This window comes from Hemitrygon akajei, chromosome 11 (assembly GCF_048418815.1).
Source record: "Hemitrygon akajei chromosome 11, sHemAka1.3, whole genome shotgun sequence".
Taxonomy (NCBI): Eukaryota; Metazoa; Chordata; class Chondrichthyes; order Myliobatiformes; family Dasyatidae; genus Hemitrygon; species Hemitrygon akajei.
Genome location: NC_133134.1, coordinates 142306898 through 142327742, shown reverse-complemented (window position 1 = coordinate 142327742; position 20845 = coordinate 142306898). Strand labels below are relative to the sequence as shown.

At 40.7% G+C, this 20845-nt stretch overlaps 1 protein-coding gene across 1 annotated transcript in view; it reads left to right on the top strand.

Moving 5' to 3' along the window:
• The window catches only part of LOC140736087 (peroxidasin homolog), a 232962-nt gene that overhangs the window by 166954 nt on the left and 45163 nt on the right, over positions 1-20845 (top strand). Inside the window, exons 11-14 of the mRNA XM_073061837.1 lie at positions 8775-8891; positions 18408-18566; positions 19255-19367; positions 20229-20385. Coding sequence (XP_072917938.1) covers positions 8775-8891; positions 18408-18566; positions 19255-19367; positions 20229-20385 — 546 coding nt within the window. The remainder of the gene's footprint in view (positions 1-8774; positions 8892-18407; positions 18567-19254; positions 19368-20228; positions 20386-20845) is intronic.

The following is a 20845-nucleotide window of genomic DNA, read 5'->3' as shown; positions in this document are numbered from 1 at the left end:
ACATTTGGCCTATTTAAAAATGGAGATTTAAGATTAATTTCTTCTCTAAGTTGAACTTCTTTAGAATTTTGGCCCCCAAAAAGCTGTGGCAGCTGTCATTAGATTTGTTCAAGGCAGAGATGGACAGTCGTCTACACTACAAGGGAGTCAGGGGATATGGGAAGAGAACAAGAAAATGCTATTAAGGCCTGGATTGGATAGGCTATGATCTTATTAAACATAAAGACCAGCTTTATTTGTCACATGTACATCAAAGCATGCAGTGAAATATGTTATTTGCATCAAAACAAATCAGCCTGAAATTGTTACCTCGCTTCCAGCACAACATAGCATGTCCACAAATTACTAACGTTAAACTGTATGACTTTGGAATGAGGGAGTAAATCAGAGTACCCAGAGGAAACCTACGTGGTCACGGGAGAAAGTACAAACTCCTTACAGACTGTGGAGTAATCGACCCCAGTCTTACAGCTAGCACTGTAGGACAGGATGTTAACCACTGCATTACCCTGCTGCCCTTACTAAATGGCAGAACACCCTCAAGGTGCCAAATGGCCTATTTATGTTCTTGGGAATTTTATCTTATGGTGTTTCTAGGTTGAGACAAAGTAGAAAGACATAATTAACATATTGATATCTTTCTTACAAGCCTGCTTTATCAGCTGAAGGTGCAGATATCCTTGGTAGAATATCCCTTGCCAGGTATTTCCATGAGCTATACCAGACAATGTTTGTAAGTTAGCATCTGTGGCTTGCCACAGCAGGGGAAAGTAACATCTGGTCGTGTTTTTATTGCTGGATCCTGTGCATGCACCTTTCCCGCTGACCTTGGAGTGCTAGATGCTGATGCCTGCCAAGTGGCCTCACTAATGATCCAGCACTTTCACTGAAAATTTACCAAAACTAAATTGTGAGGAATGAGAACTGAAAGTGCCAGCAAGTATACTCATTGCTTTGACATGTGGCATCAGAGAGGGTTTACATCACACACCTGTGTTTATTACTTCAATCTGCAGAAATTGCAGATTTTTGCCTGTTCGAACCTTTGCAGTAACAAGAGGTGATTGATCAAGCCTTTGTACGAATAAACCAGATCTGTACAGTACAGTGATAATGTGCATTGCTTTTCAGTGACTCATTTCCTAGTGTGTAAGGAAATTGTAATGAATCAGAATCCAAATCAAGTTTAATGTCACCGGCATATGTCATGAAATTTGTTGACTTTGCAGCAGCTGTACAATGCAATACCTAGAAATAGAGAAAAACATCTGTGAACTGCAATAAAATAAGTATATTTTAAATATACTTAAATATATTAAATAAGTAGTGCAAAAATAGAAATAAAAAAGTAGTGAGGTAGCGTTCATGGGTTCAATGTCCATTCAGAAATCAGATGGCAGTGGGGAAGAAGCTGTTTCTGAATCATTGAGTTTGTGCCTTCAGGCTTGTGTACCTTCTTCCTGACAGTAGTATTGAAAACAAGACGTGTCCTGGGTGAAGGGGGTCCTTAATGATGATTGCCACCTTTTTGAGGCATCACTCCTTGAAGATGCCCTGGATACTGTGGAGGCTGGTGCCCATGATGGAACTGACTAAGCTTGTAACTTTTTGCAGCTTGTTTCGATCTTGTGCTGTAGCCCCCACCCCATACCAGACAGTTATGCAGCCAGTTGGAATGTTCTCCATGGTTATTTATTTATTGGGTTACATCGTGGACTAGGCCCTTCCATCACTTTGAACCACACCATACAGCAACCCCCGATTTAATCCTGCCGAATCACTGGAAAATTTACAATAACCAATTAACCTACTGACCAATGTGTCTTTGGGGATTGGAAATTCCGGTTCCTTAGTGACCATATTACTATCTTTGGATCAGAGATGGTCTGCCCAGACCTCCTATTCAGGTTCTATTCCTCTGGTGCATTCCTAACAGCCTCAGTTTCCAGCAAAAACACGCAAGTTCCTTTCCCGAGAAATTAGGCTGCTGAGTTCTGTTTTTGAGTCACAAAAAAGCAAGTGGCAGTGGAAATCTGGGACTTGATTTGTGTGGCATGTTGTGTGATTTTTTTTTTGCAGGTCCCTTCAGTCTGAAGTACTGATGCACAGAGGACCCTAAGTTTGTGTAATGAGATCCAGTGATGTGCAGTGTATAACTGGATTGCATTTCAGGAGTTTTCAGTGGTGTTTGACTGTATTGTAGGGTGATGTAATGAGTGACAGATGAGACATATTGTTCAGAATAGAAACTGTTCTACATAATTCACAAACACAGCCACTGAGTGTGAATTCAGTGTATGGCAACTGTTTTGGGAGTTTTGTTAATAATGGAAGTAAAAGGCTGCTTTTATTAAGCACATAAAACAACTCTTGCACATTTTATTCAGAAAATCCTACAGCATCATGTGGGATACTATTGCTGAAAGTTTCTTTCACACTGCCTGTGAGCCAAGAATTACTAGGGGCTTGGCTGAGCCAGTGCTTTTCTGGCTTGGGAACTAGTCAGGTAGATTTACTTTAAGAGTGATACTTACCTGACCCTCCCTCAGATCAACAGACCCTGATCCTGCTCAATAGAGAGTAACACACTTGGTCTGCACACTCAGGCTCATGACTCCATTCACAATCTGTGGAACTAGCTTTACCTCACCTCCTTGGATCACTAAGATGCATTCTGCCACCACCAATTGCACTCACAAATAATTATTTTAACCAGTACCTCTTCACTCAAATTCAATCTTCTGTGACTTGTATGTCATCCATGATCTCAACACTTAAGCTGACTTCAGCTCACTCTGCAAAGAAAAGGAAGTCCTTTGTCAGGCAAGACCTGTTCAACTGCACCAAACTGACTAACTCACTGCCTTTAAAGGCATCTACTAATTTTTCAGTTTTTGTACTTCAATTGTACCTTTTGTACACAAACTTGCATGGCACTTATTGTCCAAGCTTTTCATAATTTAAAACACTTTGAATGTAACCCATCTCAAAAGTATTTTTCAGCAACCTTCAGACACACCGCGTATATTATTTCCTTAGCTTCCAGGACGTGACCCCAACACCCTACTCTGTTGTACTGTCAATGGCTACATGTCAATTCTGAAAAGCGACCAAGAGAAATAAATGCAACACCACAGATGTGATTCCACTAAAAGCAACATTGACCTTTCTAGATTTATATGTCATATCCCTTGCTATGAGTTGGTCTCTGGCTCACGTTTTGTAAAGGACCAACGTTCGAAATGGTCTGCAGCAATATGTTGTGATCATCTTCATCCAGTAGGTGGAAAATGATCAAAACCTGTTTTGGATGTTCCCACATCTATATTTACTCGGGAGACATGAGAAAGAGGAGATGGAAAATTCCTGTCTGGAACTCCAAAAGTTCGCTTTGATGATCTATAGCTGAACAGATATGAAATGAAGAAGAATAGAGATGAAATAGAGTGTTTAATGCCTTTGTAGATATAAAAAATGTACAGAGATGAAATTAAATTTTTATATTGAAAAGTGAGGGAAGATATTTCTTGGAATCAAGCAATAATGCTTTGTCGTATGGTTATTTGAGCAGTGATTGGTAATATTCCCAGCTATAGTATGGGATATTAACTGAGGAACTGTCTATCACATTCTGTTAAAGTGACCACAGGATCTGACCCTGTAATGTTTATTGCCTTTAGATTGGGCAGAAGCATTTAAGGCTCAGCATGGTATTAGTGATGGCTATAAATATTTCAATGACCTGCAGAACAATCCAGGCTCTTTCTGTAGTGATGACATCCTTCAAAACTGCTCAAGCAAATTTAAGTGTCTGGATATTGAACAAACATATTGGCCTAAAAAGACACTACTGGGATTTCTTTTAGTTACATTACTCTCCATAAACAGGTATGATTGTGGTGAAAGCAGTGTGTGTAGAAGGACAGATCAGTTAGTTTTGGCTGTGTTTCTGGATGATAAAAGGAAGCTCCAGCTAGACGAGGTGAAAATTTCACCACAATATTAATATTAAAAGTCAATCCTTGTGCTATTTCCAACATTGGTTCTTTTTTTGTACTTCTGGGGTGCCTAGGGGCAACTCAAGTTTCAGCAGTACTCTCAATGGATACGATTAAATATTCTGTTTCAGCCTGATACAGCTAAAAATCACAACTGCTTCCAAGGTCAGTACAGTCAACAAAGATGTCTTAATGCATTTAAATGAACAATCGCTGCTTAAAACTGATGGAAACAGCTCTGACTGTGGTCGGAAGCGCACACGGAAGAAGCTGTTGATCGGGCTTACAAGTGTGTTTAAGGAAATGGGGTTTTAAACTCCCGATACCGATTATCTTGTTGGCAAACATGCAGTCTCTGGTGAATAAAATCGATTATCTCAGAGCTAGGGTTCTGAATAAGAGGAACATTAGGACCGTGTGTGTCCTTTGTTTCACGGAATCCTGGTTAACTCCTTCTGTACCGGATGCAGCGATTCAGATCGACAGGTTTACTATACACCATCAGGTTAGATCTATGGAGTCTCTCAAAAGCAGAGGTGGAGGAGTATGCCTCATGATCAACTCTTCTTGGTGCACAAATATATCAGTGCTGTCCCATTCCTGCTCACCAGACCTGGAATATCTAGCAGTTAAGTGTCGTCCTTTTTACCGACCATGGGAGTTCTCCAAGGTTATTTTAGTAGCAGTATACGTCCCACCTCGGTCAATGTTAATCAGGCTTTGGATGATCTGAGCAATGGGATCAACATGCATGAAACAACGTACCCTAATGCCTTCACCATTATTCTGGGAGATTTTAACCAGGCCGGTCTGAAAAAATCACTAAGCAATTATCATCAACAGATCTCTTGCAATACCAGAGGAAACAACACACTGGACCATTGTTACACCACCATCAAGAATACCTACCGAGCTATTCCACACCCTCACTTCGGGAAGTCTGATCACCTGGCTGTACTTCTACCCCCTGAGTATAGGCAGAGACTGAAGTCTGCAGCATCACTAGTGAGGACCAAGAAGGTATGGACAAGGGGAGCAAGGAGCACCTACAGGACTGCTTTGAATCGGTGGACTGGACTGTATTCAGGGATTTATCTTTGAATCTGGATGAGTATGCTGCAGTTGTTACCAACTTCATTAAAACCTGTGTGGATGAGTGTGTGCCCACAGACTTACTGTACATTCCCAAACCAAAAGCCGTGGATGAACCAGGAGGTACATCATCTGTTGAAGGCTAGATCTGTGGCATTCAAGTCTGATGACCCAGACCTGTACCAGAAAACCAGGTATGATCTGCGGAGGGCTATTTCAAGGGTGAAGAGACAATTTCAAATGAGGTTTGAGGTGACATCAGATGCACTACAACTCTTGCAGTGCTTGCAAGACATTACTACAAAGCGAAACCCAATTGTATGAATGGCAGCAATGATTCACTACCAGATGAACTTAACGCCTTCTATGCCCGCTTTGAAAGGGAGAATACAACTACAGCTGTGAAGATTCCTGCTGCACCTGATGACCCTGTGATCTCTGTCTCAGAGGCCGATGTTAGGCTGTCTTTAAAGAGAATGAACCCTTGCAAGCAGAAGGTCCCAATGGAGTACCTGGTAAGGCTCTGAAGGCCTGTGCCAACCAACTGGTGGGAATATTCAAGGACATTTTCAACCTCTCACTGCTAGGGGTGTAAGTTCCCACTTACTTCAAAAGGCAACAATTATACCAGTGTTGAAGAAGAATAATGTGAGCTGCCTTAATGACTATTGCCCGGTAGCACTCACATCGACAGTGATGAAATGCTTTGAGTGATTGGTCATGACTAGACTGAACTCCTGCCTCAGCAAGGACCTGGACCCGATGCAGTTTTTCTATCACCACAATAAGTCAACAGCAGATGCAATCTCAATGGCTTTTCACGTGGCTTTAGACCACCTGGACAACACAAATCACCTATGTCAGAATGCTGGTCATCGACTATACATCAGCATTCAATGCTGTCATTCCCACAGTCCTGATTGTGTGTTGCAGAACCTGGCGCTGTGTACCTCCCTCTACAACTGGATCCTTGACTTCCTAACTAGGAGACCACAATCTGTGCGGATTGGTGATAACATATCCTCCTCGCTGACGATCAACAATGGTGCACCTCAGGGGTGTGTTCTTAGCCCACTGCTCTACTCTCTATATACACAAGACTGTGTAGCTGACATACCTCAAATACCATCTATAAATTTGCTGACAATACAACCATTGTTGGTAGAATCTCAGGTGGTGACAAGAGGGCATACAGGAGTGAGATATGCCAACTAGTGGAATGGTGCTGCAGCAAGAACCTGGCACTCAACATCAGTAAGATGAAAGAGCTGATTGTGGACTTTAGGAAGGGTAAGACAAAGGAACACGTACCAATCCTCAAAGAGGGATCAGAAGTGGAGAGAGTGAGCAGCTTCAAGCTCCTGGGTGTCAAGATATCTGAGGATCTAACCTGGTCCCAACATATTGATGCAATTATAAAGAAGGCAAGATAGTGGCTCTACTTTATTAGGAGATTGAAGAGATTTGGTATGTCAAGAAATACACTCAAAAACTTTTATAGATGTACTGTGGAGAATCATTCAGACAGGCTGCATCACTGTCTGGTATGGAGGGTCTACTGCACAGGACCGAAAGAAGCTGAAAAGGGTTGTAAATTTAGTCAGCTCCATCTTGGGCACTAGCCTACAAAGTACCAAGGACATCTTCAGGGAGTGGTGTCTCAGAAAGGCAGCGTCCATGATTAAGCACCTCTAGCACCAGGGCATGCCCTTTTCTCACTGTTACCATCAGGTAGGAGGTACAGAAGCCTGAAGGCACACACTCAGCGATTCAGGAACAGCTTCTTCCTCTCTGCCATCTGATTCCTAAATGGACATTGAACCCTTGGACACTACCTACCTTTTATTTATTATATAGTATTTCTGTTTTCTGCACTATTTTAATCTATTCAATATGCATATACAGTATAAAGTATACAGAATAAGATTTTCTTATTTATTTATTATTTTTTTCTTCTATATTATGTATTGCATTGAACTACTGCTACTAAATTAACAAATTTCATGTTGCATGTTGGTGATAATAAACCTGATTCTGATTCCAATTTTTCCCTTCTTGCAAATTATCTACTGGATTGTTGTTCAATTTTGACAGGTCAGAAAATTCTAAACTTTTGTTTAAAAGAATAATAAGTATTTTGTGCTTTCCCTCTTTCCCGTACATTTAGTTGATCTAAAATTTTTGTGCCATTGGAAAATGACTTGTTTTACTATGGACTTGTTTTACCTTTGAAATGTGATTGTTGGGGTTCTCGATTGAAGTTTTGCTACTTGTGTTCCTAAAGAAGAAGAAAACGGTTGAAAGCTAAAATCAGAATTACTCAAGCACAGCCCCAACCCAAAAGTTAAGGCAGATGGACTGAGAGACTGTTTCGCCGAACACCGGCGCTCAGTCCTCCAGCAGTGGCGGGATCTCCCTGTGGCCACACACTTCAATTCCACAGACCACTCCCACTCCGATATGTCTGTCCATGGCCTCCTCTACCATCAAGATGAGGCCACACGCAGGTTGATGGAGCAATACCTTATCTCCTGCCTAGGTAGCCAACTACCTGCCGGCATGAACATTCAACTCACAGACCTCCGTTGATACCCCTGGCCCCCCCTCACCCCATCCCTATCTATAATTTTAGTCTGGTTCTCTTTCTCTCTCTTTTTCCCCCTTCACTATAATCTCCCCCCACCCTACCTTTCTTTCTCTTTTATTTCCCATAATTTTCCACCTTCCCCCTAGCCCATTTCCCTCCAGCCTATCACTTCCCAGCGCTCTACTTCATCCCTCCCCCACTTCTTATCCCCCCTCGACCATCCCATGTTACTTCACTCCTGATGAAGGGTTTCGGCCTGAAACGTCGTCACTACCTCCTCCCATAGATGCTGTCTGGCCTGCTGAGTTCTGCCAGCATTTTGTGTTTTTATTTATTTCCAGCATCTGCAGATTCACTCGTGTTGGATGGAAGAAACTTCAATTCTGCATAAATTGATTCATCATGGCTGCGGTGACAGAGTTGTTTCTCTTGCTGTAATCTGTCCAGGAACCAAGTTCAGTCAATGACACTGAACTGCAGCTTTTAAACCTATATAATGGAAATTCATTCTAGACATGCTAGTTTGTCAATTTACAGAAATGATACTTTTGAACTAGTGAAAAGGAAATCCATCTATCATATGGTATTACAGATACTTTGCCATGTGCATTATGTCACTTTATTTAACCTAAAATTCCAAGAAGGTGCCTTAACACTTTAACCCAGTGTGATTTCAGCTTAAAGTTTTCAGGCATTAAATCTTATGACATATGATTAGGGTGTATTATTCTGATTTCAACTCAGGTAGCATTTAGTAATTTTCATTAGGTACAACTGGATAGTCAGCCAACACAAAACTTCAGAAGAAACTCACTGTCCCTCTGTCTTGCATACACTGTTCCCGCTAAACTGCGCAGGCGTGCATTCATACAGCAACTGAAATGCTGCCGTGCACATAGCCTTTGTTGCCATGCATCTGGAATTTTATTTTATATAATGTTATTATAAAGTGCTGCGCAGTTTTCAGGCCACGTAAAAATTTTCTGCTCAGAGCAATGTTTGGTCCATGCAGCTGTAAAGAAAATTAGAGGGAATGTTGCTCGCATGCATTCAATTATGTTTAACTATACTTTGTTTTGTTTTTTTTGTTTCTCCAGATGGTCCTAAATTTTTATTGGTTCCCAAAGACCAGGTGGTAGTGGAAGGAACTACAGTGGATTTCCTCTGCCTTGCAGAGGGGACCCCAGCTCCGGTGACCGCCTGGACTAAAGCAGGTTACCAGCATATTTTGTTTGTGTACAATGATATGCATCAAGCTTTGAGATAGTAATGATGATGAAACTAACATGAAGTTTGCAGTCACTTTGAGAGCTCTTTGATTCATGAATTAAAGCAGAATTCCAGCTGTTGTCAGTGACTCCATGTTCCTTAGATATGGAAGCAAGTGATAGTACTTGTACCGGCGTGAAATCGGACCCATTATAAAATACATGGACAAGCTAATATTTTGTTGCAGGAGGCACTAGTGATTGTTAATTATGTCTAACTCATAATTATTACATTGTAAAGTACTTGACAACTGTTTTTATGTGGATTATAATTCATTCACATGCTTATTTCAGACTATAAGAGATACTTAAATACATTTTTATATGCTTATTATATGTGAGCTTCTGCCAATCACAGTGGTATGATCTAATCTTTACTTGCAACTCATTTTTAAAAATAAGATACATTTAAACTAAGGCATTTGTTACTCCTGAAATACCATCTGAGAATTTCATAAGATGATTGGCAGCTCAGCCAACTTGTTAGTATCACATGGGATGAAAACCAGGAAAAATCCACTGAGGTGAATGCCCATCATTAGTAAAAGGGATAGAGTCCAAAAGGCCATAAGACATAGGGGCAGAATTAGGCCTTTCAGCCCATTGAGTCTGCTCTGCCATTCCATCATCGCTGATTATCCCTCTCAACCTCATTCTCTTGCCTTTTTGCTGTACCTTTGACACCATTACTAATCAAGAACATCTAAATATACCTAATGACCTGGCCTCCAGAGATGTCTCTCACAATAAATTCCACAGATTCCCCATCCTCTGGGCTAAAGAAATTCCTCCTCATCTCAATTATAAAGGGACATTCTTGTACACTTAGGCTGTGCCCTCTGGCCCTAGTCATCAATACTATAGGAAACATTCTCTCCACATCCATTCTAAATAGGCCTTTCAATCTTCAAAATGATTCAGTGAGGTCCCTTCTTTCTCCTTTCTTACTGAGTGGAGTAACATTTACAATATTCCTGTCCTCCAAAACCATTCCAGAGTCTAGTGATTCTTGAAAGATCACTACTAATGCCTCCACAGTCTCTTCAGCTACCTCTTTTAGAATGCTGGATTGTAGTCCATCTGATCTTGGTAACTTCTCCACCTTCAGACCTTTCAGCTTCCCAAGCATCTTCCCTTTAGTAATAGTGGCCACACTCACTTCTTTTCCTCTGTTGCTTTCAAAATTGTGAAGCCAATGAATGAATGAATGGTGTTTACAGTGTCCAATGGTGTCATCCCATTGAAGACTAATGCAAAACTCTTAGTGAGTTGATCCTCCATTTCTCTGTTCCCCATTACTACCTCTCCATTGTCATTTTCCAACACTCCATTATCCACTCTCACCTCTCTTTTACTCATTGCATATCTGAAAAAACTTTTGCTATCCTCTTTTATATTATTGGATAGCTTACCTTCATATTTCATCTGTTCTCTCCTTGCTGCTTTTTTAGTTGCCTTCTGTTTGTTTTTAAAAGCTTCCTAATCCTATAGTTTACCACTAATTTTTGCTTTATTATATACCCTCTCTTTTTTCTTTTATGCTGTCTATGATTTCCCTTGTCAGCCATAGTTGCCTCATTTTCCCTTTAGAATACTTTTTCTTAAGGTTGAATTAATCCTGCACATTCCAAATTGCTCCCATTTAATTAGTTTTTCCCTCTCAAACTGCAGGGTGAATTCTACCATATTATGATCACTGACTCCTAAGGGTTCCTTTACCTTAAGCTTACTGATTAAATCTGGTTTATTACACAACATCCAGTCTAGAATTGCCCTCTCCTAGTGTGATCAACCATAAGCTGCTTCATATGCCACCTCATAGGTATTTTCCAAATGTATGCTCTTGGGATCCAGCACCAACCTGTTTTTTCCAATCTACCTGCATACTGAAATCCCCATGACAACCATAACATTGCCCTTTTTACATAACTTTTCTATCTCCCATTGTAAATTGCACCCTACATTTTGGCTACTATTCAGAGTCCCCTATAAAACTCTCATCGGGGTCTTTTTACCCTTGCAGTTTTTTAACTCTACCCACAAGGATTCTACATCTTCTACATCTATGTCACCTCTTCTGAAGGATTTGATTTCATTTCTACCCCCTCCCCACCCACCTGCCTGTCCTTTCAATACAATTTGTATTCTTAACATACAGTCAAACAGCCAAGAATCCATGCTGACCAAGATTTCCATTTAAGCTAGTTCCATTTGTCTGCTTTTGGCCCATATTCCTCTAAACCTTTCCTATCTATGAACCAGTCCAAGTACATTTTAGATGTTGCTAATGTACCTACTTCAACCACCTCTCTGGCAACTCATTCTATTTACAGAGCATGCTCTGGGTGGAGAAAGTTACTCTAATGGACTGCCAACACAGATGCCTTGTGCAGGAAGGCACAGAGTCGACTGTACTTCCTTAGAAGGTTGGCGTCATTCAATGTCTGTAGTGAGATGCTGAAGTTGTTCTATAGGTCAGTTGTGGAGAGCGCCCTCTTCTTTGTGGTGGCGTGTTGGGGAGGAAGCATTAAGAAGAGGGACGCCTCACGTCTTAATAAGCTGGTAAGGAAGGCGGGCTCTGTCGTGGGCAAAGTACTGGAGAGTTTAACATTGGTAGCTGAGCGAAGGGCGCTGAGTAGGCTACGGTCAATTATGGAAAACTCTGAACATCCTCTACATAGCACCATCCAGAGACAGAGAAGCAGTTTCAGCGACAGGTTACTATCGATGCAATGCTCCTCAGACAGGATGAAGAGGTCAATACTCCCCAATGCCATTAGGCTTTACAATTCTACCGCCAGGACTTAAGAACTTTTTAAAAGCTATTATTAATGCTTTTTGAGATAGTGATTTAGATGCATATCATATTTTTTTACTGAGTTAAGTATTGTATGTAATTAGTTTTGCTACAACAAGTGTATGGGACATTGGAAAAAAGTTGAATTTCCCCATGGGGATGAATAAAGTATCTATCTATCTATCTATCTAATGGTTCCTATTAAATCTTTCCTCTCTTAACTTAAACTTATGCCCTTTAATTCTTGATTCCCCAACCCTGGGGAAAGGACTGTGCACATTGCCCCTCTATAAACATCTCTATGAGAACAGCCATCATTCTCCTATGTTCCAATAAAAAGAAGTACCCTGCTCAGTCTCTGTCCTAGACTTGGTCCTTGCAACACCCTGTAAATCTCCTCTGTTCATGGTTTTGCCACGGAGATCACCAGTGAAGTGATGGAGGTAACTATGTAGGATCGCATTGGATATGTGCACAGAAACAGGCCATTTGCTATCGATATTTCCATTCAAGCCTCCTTCCACCTTTCATTATCCAGATAAATGAGCCAAACACTCTAATTCCCTTCACTGTTGTATAGCCTCCCATAAATTCTTCTATACTTGCTGCAAGCAGATCCTGTGTTATGGAGTTCCGTATTCACATTGGGCTTTGAGCAAAGCGGTTTTTTATCTGAATTCCCTACTGAATTTCTTGTTTCTGAAATGCTTGACAATACCTGATTTTATTAAGCTTATTAATCTAATTAAATAACACTATGAGATGTCTTACAAGATAATAAAACAAGTATGCAGGCAATACCAGGCATTTATAATCAGTCGTATGTACTACAGTGAGTGATTCACTAAATTTATGACAAATGACTCCAAGTAAAAAGATGTGCCTGGAGTTGTGCTGCTGCTTTCATAACCGATGGAGCAGAGCATTGTTTGGGAACCCTGGTGATTGTTGTAATATAACAAGAGTGCCATTACTCATCGCTATGTTACAATAACACATAGAGTCGCATCTTTGAGCCCCGTAATGATTTGAAAAACAGCATTAGTTACCAAATGGCGAATACTGTAGTGATAGGAAAGGGGCACAATACGAGGGGTGATTGATAAGTTTGTGGCCTAAGGTAGAAGGAGTCAATTTTAGAAAACCGAGCGCATTTATTTTTCAACATAGTCCCCTCCTACATTTACACACTTAGTCCAGCGGTCGTGGAGAATACGGATCTTGGACCTCCAGGAAGTGTCCACAACATGGATGATAGATAAGTTCATGGCCTAAGGTAGAAGGAGATGAGTTATTAACTTCAAACTTTCCGCATAATGACTCAAAGAGTTGAACTGCATGTGCATGTAACAAGAGCTGTATAACTCATCTCCTACTACTGTAGGCCATGAACTTATCAATCACCCCTGCTGTGGACACTTTCTGGAGGTCCAAGATCCGTATGCTCCACGACCGCTGGACTAAGTGTGTAAATGTAGGAGGGGACTATGTTGAAAAATATATGTGCTAGGTTTTCTAAAATTGACTCCTTCTACCTTAGGCCACAGACTTATCAATCACCCCTCGTATGTTCAACAAAGCTCACTTTCCTCTGGGCTGAAAGCTTTCTCTGTGTGTTGTGTATATAATGAGTACAGAGATCTACAGCACAGGAATAGGCCCTTTGGCCTGTCTAGTCCATGCCAAACTATTATTTTGTCTGGTCTTATTGCGCTTCACCTGGACTATCGCCCACCATACCCCTCCTGTGCATATATTTATTCAAATTTTGCTTAAATGTTGAAATCATATCTGCATTCATCACTTCACCTGGGAGCTCATTCGACACTCTCAGAACCTTCTGAATGAAGAAGTTCCCCTCATATTCCCCTTTAACATTTCACCTATCACCCTTAACACGTGACCTCTAGTTCTATTCTCACCCAAACTCTGTGGAAAACACCTGCTTACCTTTACCCTCTCTATATCCCTCATAATTTTGTATACCCCTATCAAAGCTCTCCTCATTCTTCTATGCTACAGAGGACAAAGACTGAACTTTTAATCTTTCCCTGTAACTCAGGTCCTCAAGACTCGGCAACATCTTTGCAAATTTTCTCTGTACTCTTTGGTATAATTCCTGTAGGTAGGTGACCAAAACTGCACCCAGTATTCCAGATTAAGCCTCACCAATGTCTTACATAACTTCAGCATAACATTTCAACTCTTATATTCAATACTTTGATTTATGGAGTTTTGGTTTCTAAAACAAGTGGATCTTTGCGTCTTATTACCAGTAACATGAGCTTTGATGTGATGGAACAGCACAATGTGTTCTGGTCCTTGTTGATAGCAGGAACCATACCTGAAAAGAAAAAAATGGTAGAGGCATATTGCTGACATCTCTGATATCTGAGTCCCATCAACTGCTGGAAGGTGCTCCTTATTACTTGCTATATATCATCCCATGACTGGCTGTTTTCTGGGCCTTGCAACTCTGCAAACATGAATCGGTTCTAACCGGACACATTTAGATGAATTCTGAACTTCTTTCAATTTATTGAATTGTGGAGACCTTTGCAGTAGGGCCTGGCTTCCAGATCCAAGTTCCACAAGGCCCAATTCTGCATAAAGTTTGTATTGAATTGGATATATTTTATGGAGAAACCTTTGGGTGGTGTATCTTCCTGGTTTAGCACTTTGCCCAGTTTGGGAAGCTTTGCTTGAATAAGAAAGTAATATTCAGAAAATTGTATTTTGGGTAGATTTGCATTTGGCTTCAAATAGACCAAAAGCATATTTGAGTTGTTTATTATTGCAGTGGTCAAGATTGTATTAAGTAGATTATAGAGAACATTTCTAAGTACTCAGGATGGGGTTGGGTTTTCAATGGTCATGGTCAGGTTGTGCTCAGATTAGGTTCTAATTTTCTATGGAAGCAACCCAATATTCTGCACATCCCCATCGCTGTCTTGCAGTATTCCTGACTGTGATGACAACTGGCTTCCCAAAACATTCTCTTTTCAATGACTTTCAACATCTGAGTATCATTGACAAGGGCAGTCATTTCCACTTAGTGGCCACTTTATTAGCTGCAGGAGTGGAACTGGTGTGGTCTTCTACTGTAGCGCACCCACTTCAAGGCTCAACACATTGTGCATTCTGCGATGCTCTACTGCACACCACTATTGTAACACATTGCTACTTGAGTCACCTTCCTGTCAGCTTGAACCAGTCTGGCCAGTCTCCCCTGACCTCTCTCATTAACAAGCTGTTTTCACCCACAGAACTACTGGTCACTTGATTTTCTTTTTGCTTTTCCACACCATTCTCTGTAAACTCGAGAAGCAGTTGTGCATGAAAAACCCATGAGATCAGCGGTTTCTGAGATACACAAACAACCCCTTCTGGCACTAGCAGTCATTCATTCCACAGTCAAAGACACTTGGATCACATTTCTTCCCCATTCTGACATTTGGTCTGAATAACAACTTGATGATAGCTGCAGGCTTTTATGCATTGAGTTGCTGCCATATGATTGGTTGATTAGATATTTGTATTAACAAGCAGGTATACAGGTGTACCTAATAAAATGGCCACTAAGAATACCAATCCCTTACTTCCCTTGAGAAAGAGAGTGATGAGCCCCATTCTTAAACAGAGCTGCTGTGCTTCTTCCACTGTGCTGTTGGGTCACATTGTTAAGGATCATTATAGAGTTATGAAATCATGGATAGTACGATTCTGGATTAACTAAAATGAGAACCAGTTTTCAGGAAATAAAACCTGTACAAGCTAGTAAAACTAATTATTGAGTGTGGGGTATTATGATTCTGTCCATTGATACTACATAAGGGAAGACAATAGTTGAGTATCCCTGCTATTAACACATTGCTAAAGGTGTATCCCTTCCACTTAATGCACCATTCAGAACAGGACTGCTCTCTCATTTAACCTTCTTAATCATCCTTCAAAACTGTAACAAACAAGAGATATTTTGGGTGTCTGGAGTTTGTATTGTTACGAATGTGCCACAACTCTGAGGGGCCGAAGGGTACAAAGTCGCCCCCTCCTTTTTGAGAATCGCAAGATCGCTATTAATTCGGGTCTGGGACCCAGGCAATGAGAGAGAGACACGCAGAATCCACAAGGTTTGGAATGTGTCCTGGCCTCAGCAATACAAAGCCACGGAAAACGGCCATTGTCTCTTGGAGACGGAATTGTGTATTGAGTACTGTACTATTCATTGAAGCCCTCGGGACGACCAGAGTGGGCTGGTTGAGGGATTGCATCATCCCAACCTGATTGACATCTGAGACCCCATGAGTAAGGATAAAAGAGGGTCTGGGGAACAACCCCTTTAGACGCACCAGGAGAAACGCTAGAAATCCCGTGACAGCGTTTAATAGCGACAGCCGGTGGGGGGCTCGCGTGCGTCCTTCCCTTGCCTGGGTTGGCGGCCTCACCACGGAAGAACAGCTTTAGCTAAAGGAGAGGCCACAAGTGAACGGCCACACCAACAGGACTCCCGACGGATCAAAATCATAAAAAGGAAAGCCGGCAAGTTTCTCAAAATCTCTCTCTCTCTCCAACCAAAGGCTGCAGCCTGCATGAACTGAGTGACTTTTATATTTCCATCGGACAATACATTATCCCCTAGACAACGATAGAGCTTATTTCTTATTGATTATTATTATATCCGCACTTTTAGATTTGGTATTGACGACGTATATTATCTGTATATTTGCATTGATATTATTTTTGTGTAGTTTTACTAATAAATACTGTTAAAAATAGTACCATCAGACTTCAACGGACCTCTCTATCTTTGCTGGTAAGTGACCCAGTTACAGGGTTCGTAACAGTACTGAGGCTTTTGGAACAGACACCAGTATTGAATATATAAAAGGACTCTGCTGGTTGGGATGTACTACCATTGCAAGTATGTAATTATGCAAATTCACCAGACTAAATTCAACATGTTGAAGTTAAATAGGTGGTTGTAGCAATTGAAACTGTAGTTAAGGTTATCTCGGCATTGAAAAAGTACAAAACATTGTGTCAGGAAAATGAGGATATCTTGGATCCTCCTGGAGGTTTGCTGTGTGAATACTTTTATATTTCCATGCGGCTCAGTTTTAGTTGGTCACAGCATAGGTGTTCTAGTAGACTATGGCAATGAAGGACCATTCTTATTTCCAAGTAAGGATGGCGCATGACTGAAGGGGAACTTAGCGGTGGTGGTTTTGCCCTGAACTTTGTTCGTTTTGGTAGAAGAGTTTGCTGATTTGGGAGATGCTGCCAGAGGGTCCTGTGGGGTACCTGCACGGTATTTCATTGAGGATGCATCCTGCAACGATTCGGTACAGGTGGTAAAGGAAACAAATTATGAAGGTGATTGATGCAGTGCCACTCAAGTAGATCACTTTCTCCTGAGCATTATTGGTACACTTATCCGAGCAAGTGAAGAGGTTGTAATTTGTGCTTTGTAGAAAGACCTGAGGCATCAGGAGATGATTGGTCATTGGCAAAAGATAACCAGTCATGATGTGTTATTTAGCTATGGTGTTTGTGTAGTTCGGCAATTAAACTACTTGTCATAGGTAACAGTCAAATAATAATGCAAAATTTGGAATGGTAATGCCATTGAATTGGAATCATAGGTGTGGGTAACATGAATGTTACTTGCCATGTGTCAATATATGCCTGAACATTGTCGCATCTTGCTTCTTGCAAACGTGAATTGGTTCATTTGTTGAGGGATTAAGAATAAAATTGAAGATTATGCAATAATCAGAGAATATCTCCACATCTAACCAATGACACAAGAAAGATCATTGATGAAACATCTGAGAATTGTTAAGTTTTGGACCATTGCCTCAAGAAGCTCCTGTAGTGATGAACTGAGGGTGGGATGATGGATCTCTGTCATTCAACTGGTTTTCTTTGTGCATGGTATGACTCCAGCCTTTGGAGTATTTCTTCTTTGCTACCCATTGACTTCAGCTTTTACTAGAGTGTCAATTGTGCCATAATGCATACAATGCTCCTTAAAGTTCACGGGCTTCCACTTTCCCTTCAGCTTTACAATTTAGCTCATTGGCGACTCAGATGAGGTCTGAAACAGAGTGGGCTTGATAAAACCCAGAGTGGATTATTAGGAAGTGCCAGTAGATAGTACACTTTGTTCCTTTTGCTGATCACTGAAAATAAACAGTTCAGGCAGTAAATGGTCTGATCGGATTTGTCCTGTTTTTGTGGATTGGATGAATTTTCTGTGTCAGTGTTATAAATCAGATGGAACAGTTTTGTTTAGACACATCTTGCTGCTGCACAGACTGAGCACACATGCTAGAGCCCCGCCATTCCATTGCCAGTTGATATGCTGGTCTTCAAGTCTTGTACCACACATGCTTTGCGGAGTAAATTCACTGCTGTTCTCCACAGTCATTCAGACCAATAATTGTTCAGTTCTTGTAGTATAACCATCCATCATTGACAAATCTCTCCAAAGGACTTGACATCAAGTTATTGATATCATGGTCTCTGAACCAAAGACTAACTGGTTTATGTCTTGTCTTTTGGTGTGCTAACTCGTCAGTTGATAAAAATGATGCCTTCAGTTTAACATAAGTCAGTATAATCACGCTCTTCTATTTCCACTTCTATTTATTCATCTCATTCAGGTGGTCAGTTGCCCAATGACCGAAGACACACAGTTTTGTCTACTGGAACACTGCGTATTGTGAGTGTAGCTGCCCATGATCAAGGCCAATATGAGTGTCATGCCATTAGTGTAGTGGGGGCAAGACATGTACCAGTACAGCTGACTGTTGAGTCAATAGGTGAGATCCGTGTTTTTTTTTCATAGATGTCAGAAGTCTTTTTTGTTGTATCATAAACTGTCATCCACTAACACAAGCTGGAATTACCTTTATGACCTGTATCTTCTCAAGCCAGTTCAGTTGCAGCGTGACAGTGCTATTGATGACAAATGTTGTGCAGATTAACAGTATACAAGACACATCAAAAACAAACATTTTGAGCAAAAGTTAAAGTTTTATTGGAATTAATTCTATTATTCTACAAACAAATTTGTACAGTATTTGTACTGGATTTTCAGCATTGTAAATCTTATGTATTTATGATTTGCTGCTTCACTGTAAAGTCTCTGAATGGTATGTCTACACTGAAGAAGTTTAAATCTTCTCTTCAGCAGTTCAGTGAGACTCTCACTGTTCCCCCACGGCTCTCCAACTCTTTGCCAGCTTGTACTCCTCCATTCCCTCCTCCCCGCAACTTATTCTGGCTTCTTCTCCCTTGCTTTCCAGTCCTGATGAATAGTCTCAGCATGAAACATCAGCTGTTTATTACTCTCCATAGATGCTGTCTGACCTGCCCAGTTCCTCCAGCATTTTGGGTGTGTAACTTGGAATTGAATCCACCCTTTGCCTCTACATGCCGAATTATGTGGAGCCGTGTCAAAGAGGGAATATAATATTTTGTTCTGATTTGTGCTTTCTTTATGGGCAGTGACACCTGTGTTCATTCACACACCACATGATACCACGGCTGAAACTGGACAGGATGTGGAAATCCAGTGCTCTGCACAAGGGGAGCCTCACCCAATTATTACATGGACCAAGGTATGAATTAAACATTCCCCTAAAGGTTCTTAGAATGAGGTTCCTTCCTTCCTTTAATTTACACAAAGCTCCACTATTTCATTCCTGAACAAGGTGAATTTTCGATGTTTCTGGCACTACAAATTTTTCCAGGAGAATAAGAAGTCTAGAAACATTATTCCCCTGTATCTTCTGATGTCCTTTTTATTCACTGAATCTTCAAGATGATGAGGTCAAGAATATTCTTAAATTATACCATCATACAAGGATGGTGAATATCTTTGATGTGTTCACCTCATGTCGAGATAAGGCTGCTTAGGAATAATGTTGCATCTCTTCTAATCAGTTATTACAAGAAGGCAATTTCAAAGACATGAGAACAAATCACAAGCCCACTATCTCACTTGGAGATAGGCTTCATAAATATGAAAGCAGCAGAAGTTAAGAAAATTCCTCCTCTATTGTTCTTCAGTTTTACTATGGAGGGTGAAAGGAACAACATTATTTAGGACTAATTGCAAAAAGTTCTCAATGCCTGCTTTGTAGCTGAATCTTCATTAAAGGTTCTGGTAGGTGACAAAACTGAATAATCGCATGGTTACAATTGCATTGTCATAACTCTGCAACTTCACTGCAATTCCAATTTTCACCTTGAACTCATGGGGAAACTGAAGTTTAAAATAAGTGTAGAAGCAATCCATAGCCTGGATTAATGTGGTTCATCACTAGTAACAAAAAGGGGGTTAGATATTAGTTATTAAAATGAGAAAGATCTGGTTAAAATGTCTGTTCCCAGATAAAAGAATAAGTTAATAGGTTATGAAATAGTTGAATATTTATGTATACAAAAGCTATTTTACTTTACCTACTCTTTGTAAATAGGATGGTGTACAGATCACAGACAGTGGAAAGTTTTTAGTCACTACGGAGGGTGCATTAACTATTCGAGATGTTGGAGAAGCCGAACAGGGCCGCTATGAGTGCATTGCCAGAAATGCGTTTGGTTTCATCTCCAGTAATATGCTGTTAACCGTCACTGGTACGTAATTACAATTGATGTGCATGAATCAGTTTTGGGTACTGGTATTGTCTCTTCAGCAGCATTTCTGGTATGGATTTAATTATGGTTATACTGGTTTCTGGTTTAAACCCAGTTTAAGAATGAGGTGATGGGATGTCAAGGGGAATGATGAGAGCCACCTTGGATGTTATTGAAACTTTGACCAAATTTAAAACAGTTGTGAAGGGTACAGGTTTATATTTAAAACCATCAGCCTTTGACTGAAATTAAACTACAGAAGTGCCCATTGCCAATTTCGGATAGGAAATTTGAGTAGTCGTTCAGGTTGGAAGTATTCATGAGGTAGGTTAGCAAAGATCTATGCAAGATTTATGAGAGCTACTGCTTGGGAACTTACCAGGTAAGTCTATCAACTTGTCTCAAGATCCTACTTATATGAGAAGTAGCCCAAAATACTTTTAGTTTGCGGCGTACATTT